Consider the following 9,829-nt stretch of genomic DNA (forward strand, 5'->3'; position numbering starts at 1 on the left):
TCTGCAATTAATAACATCATCTCCACCTCTTCACAATTGTATTTTTCTCCCATCCATACAATTATATTTATAAAACATCCAAACAAGCCCCCGCACCTCATGCCCACCCTGCCAAATAAGGCCAGGGTTTGTAGCCAATGTGGATAGCAAGAAAAATGCATTAAAACTAGCTCATACTCAGGGTTTGGGTTCTTTTAGCCTGGAGCATACAGATATGGTGGATCAGGGAGCCAGTTAGATTATAAAATAAGGAGTCAAAAATTGTGCGTTCTTGTGACTTTATATGATTTTGCAGGATAAAGACTGAAATTAGTAGTCCCCATGTCCTAGTAATACTAAATATTACTTTTGTCCACAAATTTATAGGAGGAACATTGTAAGATTGTAAATTTTCCCACACTTAATATTTAAATAGGCTAAAATGGATTTTTTTCTGTGTATATTTAATTACCCCATTTTTAATCTTTTATTTTACAATTGTACTTTTCTCTAAATTAAACTGAATTACATAAATTTCTACATGACCCCTATTCTTATATTACTTTTTAAATGGAACCTTTAGTAAACTGCACAATCTTTGGGTGTTGTACTTTCTGGTATTTATAAAACCTGGTGATTCTTTCACAAAGCATAGGTAATTTCTGACGAAAATACATTTTTTGAGGGAGCTTGCATATAAGTAGAAATTCCAACAAATTCTCAATTTGTTGGTTTGTCTGCCAAGGAAGTTGATATTGTTGTTTTACCATACCATAATTTTTTTTTTTTTAATGATCTCAAAAATGTGACAATGTAAGCAGATCTGACATTTTCCCTAAATATCTCACTCATCTCTTTAGGGCTTTTGATTTTTTCCTTAAAATTAAAATTCATTGTAAACCTACATTTATGGGTATATTTTCATTTCCTAGTAAGATGACTGATTAACTTTATGGGACCACAAATAAATGACCGAAATTTTATACCCTAATACTCTCAGTTTGAAATCAGGTTTAAAAGGATAGATGATTCAAAGCACTTTCCAGGATAAGAACAATGCAACAACTGTTAATAGGAGTCACACAACTAAATTCTCCTTCAAAAAGCTTTGAAAATGTGTCCCTGGTGTTATGCTCAACTGATTTAGAGAGCTTTGGCTTAGGAAGTAACAGTCAAAATTCAAGCATAATTTATAATTTAACCTATAAAAGTTTTAAAGAGCCCAATATTCATTACTGTCTTTAGGCTTTTCCTTTGCACTCACTATTATGTTATTAAAAGTCATCCACTTGTTCCTTAATCATCCCACATCCCAGAATCATTCTGGGCTAACTTTGAAGACATTGGTCCTTCACTTTGAAGCAGTTTTCTTTGGATCCATTAGTTTGAGACAGTGGAAACAAGTCAAAATGAGACTTTTCTTGCAGTTTAAAATTGCTAGCAATAAACACCATCACATTAGATTTCTGCATATGTGAAGCTTACAGGACTATAAGAGAAAGAAACAAATTGAAAATTGAAAAACAGCATGTTTCGTTACAATACATGACAATATTTTGGTTGAAGTGGAAGAAATATGTCAACTATTAATAGCACTGCCCTAAAATATCCTATTTATAGAATGGCTAATTAAAGCAAGAATCCTTACTAATTCTTTGATTTAAACAATCTGTTCTCCAAATGCAACAAAAAAGGAGGAAAATAAGAAAGAAAAATAAATATGATTTATTTTATGTGGGGATAAAGTGCAGTATATAAATGGGCTCTTGAGTAAGCAATAACATTACAGCAGGAGAAATGATTTAGAGCATTCTGAAGCCAGGTTAAACAACAACGATGGCTCCAAGTATATAAGCACAGTAAACAAAATGCCAAATTAAAAAATTCCATGTGGTGTTTGGGCCTAATTAAAATTCTAACCAGATTTGCTATGGTTATATTTCATTTGTTGTACAAAAACAGACATCCATGTGTCCTTGTGTTAACTCCAGCACTTACACATCCGTGAAATGGGAATAACTGCATTGTTTCTTCCCCTGGGTGTGAGAATTTACCAGCAAAATGTTCTGGATATAAAGGCTTGAGCTAATTTAGCAATAAATTCCATAAAAGATTTGAATATAAAACATTATAGTTGCAATAATCCCCTTAAGCTAGTAATAGAAATGAAAATTATTTACTCTGGGAATCTGACTGTATTGCTGTTAAATCATTTGCTTATGTAAATTATTCGTATATCAGAAAAAGTAGAAGTCCCATGTGTTTATTTCCATTTTCACCAAGGCCTAAAGCCATATAACATATTTGATTTCTGGCTTACCTGATGTTTCTTAGCTATTAGTTTACATTAATACTCATCCTCTCAAGAAATAAAATAAATCTGAACCAAGTTTTAGGAAGGAAGAAGCTTAAAGCCAGAATTTATTTCAGTTATTACTGCATAGATAATATGGTAAAAGTTAAAATCTTAAAGCATTCTTTATTGGTAAATTAAACCTTATTTTTCATTCTTGGAGTAGTACTATCAAAATATGGATACTTAATATTCAGAATTCAGGCACAATTTTTAAGTGTGGAAATATTTAATGAGACTTCTCTGCAGTTATAATGTCTAATACTTCAACAATTAAAAGTACTGTAAGAGCAGTAATCAGTTAAGCCTTACGATATCCTAAGTTAATAAATAGCCTTACAACATCCTACATTAATATTAAGTTATCTGCCTTTGGTTAAACATAGGCCGTTGTTGGGGGGAAAAAAATAACAAGGTTAATTTACTTGAATATTTCTCTGTTCCAGATATTTGTAAGCAAATGAGTCAGATTCATAAGTAATTTTTATTCTAGTTATGTTTCTCATTATAAATAAAATACAGCATTTAGAAAAATTCCATTATAAAATATGTTCATAAAGTGTAAGTTTATTAACAAATACCATTAATGAGCAACTCCTATGTGGTAAAATTGTTCTGAATCTGGGAGGGACCTCCAATATTGTAAGCTAATTTTTATTTTATGGTAATAAATTAATATGGTTTTATTTAATTCTACATCATAGATGAAACTTATTCAGTAAAATTCTTAGTGGTACATTGACTCATCTGTTAGAACTTCATGTTAGCCAGTGATCTCCCCGTGAAATATAAAAGATTGATATATGACATTTAGTAAGTTGACAAAAAAAGAAAAAAGGGTAAAAGAGTCTTGAAAATATTTTCATGAGTTGAATTCATTTAGACCAGATGAAGAAAATCAAGTGGAAACTAGAGGTACTAGGACTAAGGAGTCCAAAACGAAGTCTTATGCTGGCTCATGTAACTTCTTTCCAGTCTTCAATCACTAAAAATACCCTAGAAAATAGAAAATGCTAGTCCCATCAAGGACATTCAGTCTTGCATAGCAAACTGTGGAAGCGTTGAAGTGGGCTCTGGCATGACCATTGCTTAAGAGATATTGAAAACTCTCTACTATACCCCAGCCTTCGGTACAAGTCAGAAATGTGAAAAAGGTTTAATGAAGATGTGAGGGCAAAAGAATGTTCTCTATTTCCACAAGAGTAGAACCTAAATCCACTTCTACATGATCAGTCATTCTGCTAAGCATGGTCAGGTGGAAACTCAAATCTCCATCAGCTGGAGAAGGAAGCAGGAGTCCAAGACTCATGCCATTTCTACAGGCACTTCCCCCACCAGATTTCTTAGCTTCCTACTGAGGGTGGGGACTCAGATAAAGTGAGTGAAGTGCCTTTCGGGCAACATGGAAGGAGGCACACCATCGCCCTGCTAGTGAGGGTCTCCTTCAATGGTGTATAGTTAGTATCTCACTTGCCCTACCCTCATCTAGGCCCTGTTTGACTATCGCTTTTTCAACAGTTTTATGGCAAGAAGCTCAAAATTACAAAGCACTCTTGATGACCAGCAATTGAGTTTGTACTTTAGAAAGGCGGGGGGGGGGGGGGGGGGGGGGGGATAGCAATATAAAAAATGGAGTACATAAACAAAAATGTTCAAAAGGGAGGTTACCTCCTAATTAAAGAAGTATCATTCACCCAAATTTTACAAAGTTGCTAATCATCCAGACTAATTATTCAACCATTCATTTGGGATTGAAACAATCTATTTTTTCAAAAATGTGCATCATCTTGGATGAAATCCAGCCCTAAAAACATATCTATATGTAGTAAATGTCTAATACAACAGTTATTCTTGAAAGTGTATGATAACCCTATCCCTACCCCCACCTCTAAATATACAAAGAGGCTCCAATATAATAATGAACTCTATTTCCCGTGAATGTCTTTAAAGCTACTACAATACAACTAAAGGATTCTAATTGTAGGAGTTTTTGTAGTTGCCAATTTCTAATCAAATGACAATAGCTCCTCAAGATTGAGCTAAATAGGTAGTTTTATGTTGGAAATAGAATATAAAAATCTTACAAAATGAAAACTTTTCAAAGGGAATAATGACTCCTAGGGCTCAATTGTATCTGAAGTACCAGAGAGAAGGATACTTGGACTGTTAGGTTCCTGGCTTAATTGTAACACAAGTCACCATTTTGAAAACCAAGTGGATTAATGTTAGAAGCAGTACCTATTGAACCCTTTTCTATTCATAAGGAACTTAACCTTTTCAATTTAATACCTTTGATTTCCAAATTCATTTGCAAGTAAAAATAAAACTATTTAGTCTTGGTGACTTTCCAAGACCTGTGAATTCAGAATTCTTAAATTTATGTTTCTTGAAATCAGAGACTATCCACTTACTACCCATTTATTTCCACTTATGATTCTTCCTGTATACTCCCAGGATAGAAGCTTTAAAAAAGGATATTAAGATGTACATCCTGACTTTTGGAACTGAATTCAAAATAGTAAAGATCCTTTGCTTCATAGTTCTTGAGTCTAATTTACTATAAGCAACATCTTCCTAGAGATATGTTTAATATTAAGGCAAAGGTGAAAAAAATCATTATATATATTTGAGAATTTTCATCAGACATTTTGTCATTGTAATAATTTGTAGTCCATGAAAAACATGAAGAAACTCTGATTGGTCTACTAAGTGCTTCTACTAAAATGTATAGGACAGAATTTTTTTTTAAGTAGCCAGGGTTTGGAGTGCCTGGGTGGCTCAGTCGGTTAAATGTCCAACTCTTGGTTTCTGTTCAGGTTGTGATTTTGCAGTCATGAGATGGAGCACCATGTTGGGCTCCACGCTGAGTGTGGAGCCTGCTTCAGATTCTCCCTCCCCCTCCCCCTCTGCTCCTACCCCTGCTTGCTTGCACTCTCTCTCTCTCTCTCTCTTTCTCTCCTAAAATAAATAAATAAAACCTTAAGTATCCAGGGTTTGCTTTTACAGTATTTTATAGATTTTTTCTAAAGATTTTATTTATTTATTTGAGAGACAGCATGAATGGGGGAGGGACAGAATGAGAGGGAAAAGGACAAGCAGATTCCCTGCTGAGCTGGGAGCCAGACACAGGCTGGAGATGGGGCTCAATCCCAGGACCCTGAGATCATAACCTGAGCCAAAGTCAGAAGCCTATATTTTAGGCATCTGAACAATATTTTATAGATTTTTAAGCACTGATTATATGTGATAGTCACATAATCCTTTGAGACTAAGTCAAGAATTGTTTCTACGCTACAGATAACAAAATATAGGCTCAAAGAGGACATGTGACTTGACCAAGTTCAGAGCATTAATAAATGCACAAGAGGGGCTAGAATCCAGATCTTTTTATTCCCCATCCAGTGTGTTTTCCACTACACCGCTACAACTGGCTGAAAGTAATATTGAGTACTGAACATTTTCTATGCTAATAGAAAAAGATTGAGGTCTCTAAAACTTCCATATGATATGGCTGTTGATCATGTATATCCTTGATATCTAATTCCTTTAAATGTAGAGCACCTTGAAATTCTTTCCTCTTCCTTGTAAGAGAAATACAACTGTGTCTATTGGCAAGGTACACTTTGTAAATATTGGCCACAGATAAATACACAAGAAAGGGCCACATAAAAGTACAAGTGCGTCACTGCTATCGTCAAGCCCACTCTGTCACCAGTGGGACAAGAAAAGTGACCTCCCAAGCCATTGAAAAGGCAACTAATTTATAGGGCAATGCTTATAGATCTGCCCACAGGGTATCTTCTGCAATCTATTTACTAGCTATAACTAGCTATACTGCCACTAACCTTCAGTGACTACTCTCACTGCCCTTCACTGACCAATTACATAACCACATTCTAAGAATTTTTAGGTGATGTCCATCTAAAAAGAAGAAATTTGCATATAACTTTCTAAAAGAGTTGCATTTTAAAAGTGAAAGCAGGAAGAAAAGTAGGTAGAGGACTGTTCCAAAATAAGTGAATAAAACACAAGCCCCCTTGGACTGCTGTACAGAATTTTAATTCACTATTGTGAAGCTCAAGAACTTCTATTTTTCATGCCTGGCTTTCCTCCAAAACTCTGGCCAGTAATGATTGAGTGTGAGTAATGACTTTTACATCATGAAATGATGGCTTATTCCCCCTACAAATTTGTCATTCTTGGCTAAGAACTTTGGCAGACCTTTAAAACATATATGCCACACTGAGCTAGAAGAACTACTTTTACTGTAGTCTATCCATATAATTAAGTCATTTTGTTGTGGTTGTGATTGGGGTCATATAGAGCACTTACTATGATCGTGGAGAACTGGCTTCTAATCTCAGTCATATCTATGCCATTTTAAGTAGTCGCTCAATTTCTCCGTTTCTGGTGTCTGATGGAGGTACACCTATCCCTGCCTACTTATTTTTGTAAGAAGAAAAAGATATTCCAAGGGACATGGACTTTGCAGTCTTAGAAGACACATCTAACTGTAAATGGTATTACTTTCATTACTATCTATTCTCTCTGGAGTGATATATGAGTACCCTTGAGATATTACTAACACTGAACTAAAACCAGTATTCACTCTCAGAGTTTGTATCTAGTCGCTGCATCTTTGATGATGGTTTAGAACATATCTCCTTTCTGGCTCTCTTGTTGCAATTAAACTGAATTCAAGAAAATGGTTGTTTCTAGGTTTCTTAATTTAAAATGGTAGTTTCTGATACTTTCCCCTGAGATCTTGTGTTATTTCCCTCTCTCTCTCTCTCCTTCCCCCTCCTCACTCCTCACCTCTGTCTCTTTCTGTCTCCCTCTCTCTTCCTTTCCTTTTACTCTTATTCTTTCCCCACCCTGTCACTGGAGGCCACAAAGATCAACAGGCACTGCTTAGCCCTACAGATGTCACTTGGGGCTAAATATCATACTGAATCCTGACTTGAGCAATCTAAGCAATAGAAGCTGTGGAAGCATTTGGAGGATTTTTAGTCAACCCAGTGAGCATACAAAGTATTAGCAGAACACTCAAAACTATTAGGACCTATTTTTACACCAACAGATAGAGGTTGTTTTGGGTTTTTTTCTACTTCACTTTTTATAGCTCTTACTACTAAAGAAGCAATCTATTTAAAGCTATTGTGATTACTTAAACTTTATATTCACTAAAAATGTTTTTCATTGGCAAAGCTTCCATGGAGTAATTTCAGACTTCTCTGGTAATAAATGCCTTCATAAAGTTATAGGAAGCAACAGAAGCTCCTACTGGAATTTCATAATCCAATGGTGGGGAAGAACACTTCATGTTCTCTTCCCAGACCTGTTTTTCAGTTATAGATACATTCAGAAGGACAGAATTATCAGCAGCTAATTGCCTCAATGTCTTAATCTGCAAAATAAAAATAATAAATGTGGACTCCCAAGGGAAGGGCTAAGAGTGAAAAGAAAAAAGTAAAGATAAGGTCTACATCATGGTTAGCAAATATCAGAATTATGTAGATATTTTCCTTCCAAAATTTTTTCCTAAAAAATGACATTTCAAAAGAGAAAAATATTACAGTGAGCCAGGAAAGCATAGCTTAACACATTACCTTCTGTGCCGTGGTTCATGAATATGGAAGCAACTTTGTGTTTGAACCCTAACTGTGTGCAGTAGTGACTGGGCACAGACAGAGCCCTGATAGCCTTTAAAAGTAATTTTTCCTAAACAGAACACTTACATTTTACATGTTCACAGGAATTGTGACCCTTCTTGACATTGGGTGAAAATTGCCATAATTTTACTCAGAGCAGTTGAAAATGAACACTTACGAAACCCAGTAGACTCAATATTAAAGCCAATATTAATAAATTAGCACTTCAGAACTACATGCAAATCTGTATTTGCTTCCTAAGTAACACCTTTGCTTCATGCTAAACTATTTCCCATATGATTTTATCAGAAACAATAAATATGGGAATGTTACCTTGACAGAAAGGAGCCTGGTGCCAGGTCTTGAAAATTTCCATTGATGGTGTGCAATCACGTTGGTAAAGCCAAAACCAGTCTTCAGGGTCTTCACCACTTTGCAAGCTGTCAAAATCCTCGTCATTTTGAAGATGTTGATTTGTGACTAAAATTAAATAAAACTATATATATTTATGAGAATTTTGTTTTAAGATTTTTTAAATTAATGTGAAAGAAAGATGGGGGGTGCAGTCCAGTGTTTAAGGCTGACTGCACAGCAATCTTTGAATTTCCATTCATTCTGTCATTAAATGTCTTCAGCCACAGCTCCTCCTTCTCTTAACCCCTCCTCCTGAGGTAATGTCCGGAGATGTTCCATGGACATGTAATACAAATTGCAACACATCAAACACTACCTTCTCCTGCTGAGATAATGCTAGCGTTGTAGAAAACCCGTCATCCATCAAAGGAACTGCTTATGCAGCTGAATAGAATGACCTAGACACAGCGGATAACCTTAGGAATCTCACCCTAAAGAGTAGTAACTTTCTAATAATGCCAAAGATCAAAGGCTTTTATTTGTCTTAGATGTGATGTCTAATTTGCCTCAAAAGAGGTTTTGGATTCCCAAAGAAACCTGAAGAATTGCCATTTTCTGCTTAGAAAAAGATGTTGCAAACCACATATCGTAAAAATTACATCAGAATGAACTTTTCTCCATAAATAAAGATTGTTCTTTTTTGAGTTAATAAAGTAGTATATTACATCCTTACTATTGCATTGTTTTGTATTCCAAATCTTAAAGCCATCAGTAATATTAAGTAAAACACAATTGGAGCAAAGTAGCCTGTTTATATATCTCTCTTAAGATTTATAAGAGTCATAAGAAGTGTATGAACAAGAGCAAGCATTGATTTTCATGTAAGTATTATTCCTAAGTCAAGATTTTTTTAGTTTTTAAAATGTTACATTTATAAAATTCTTGAGCATTCGTGCTTCAACTAAGTCGAAATGGATTCATGTAGCCCTTCAATCCCATATTTAATCAGGTAGGCAAAGGGTCTCATTGGCTTGTGGAAGCACTCATGTCAGTCATGTGTCTGTGTAGATCAGGAAGCACTGTAGCATCATCCTTTGGTATCCCTGCAAAGGAGGCCAAGAAATGAAACCTCCCTACAAGGGCTTCCCATATGGAAAAGATGGCATAGAATGGCATAGAGATTGTAAACTTCACATGCATAAGATGAGTGCCAGAACTGGGGGAGTGAGATGACTTTGTTTTTTTTAAAAAGGAACAAAGCTTAAGTTCAGTTGTCTGTCTTCCTTAATGCATTTTGTATAAACATTCTCTGAGGCCAAAGTACTTCATGGTCCCTGGTGATAGAAAACTGAAAAAATAGTCTCAATCTAGTGTGTATAAGTAATTAATAAAATAAGTAATGTTATGGTAGTGTGTCCAAATGCAATGGAAAAGTAAAGAGAAAGAGAAAGAAAGAAAGAAAGAAAGAAAGAAAGAAAGAAAGAAAGAAAGA

General features: G+C 35.0%; 1 protein-coding gene across 1 annotated transcript in view; it reads right to left on the reverse strand.

The window, feature by feature from the left end:
• Positions 1–8,592, reverse strand: part of CPS1 (carbamoyl-phosphate synthase 1) — a 122,325-nt gene extending 113,733 nt beyond the window's left edge. The window contains exon 1 of the mRNA XM_032403000.1: positions 8,317–8,592. Within this exon, the coding sequence (XP_032258891.1) occupies positions 8,317–8,442 (126 nt within the window). The 5' untranslated portion in view covers positions 8,443–8,592. The remainder of the gene's footprint in view (positions 1–8,316) is intronic.
• Between the last annotated feature and the right edge of the window lie 1,237 nt (positions 8,593–9,829).

The sequence above is a fragment of the Phoca vitulina genome, unplaced genomic scaffold (assembly GCF_004348235.1).
Source record: "Phoca vitulina isolate PV1807 unplaced genomic scaffold, GSC_HSeal_1.0 scaffold1, whole genome shotgun sequence".
Classification (NCBI taxonomy): domain Eukaryota; kingdom Metazoa; phylum Chordata; class Mammalia; order Carnivora; family Phocidae; genus Phoca; species Phoca vitulina.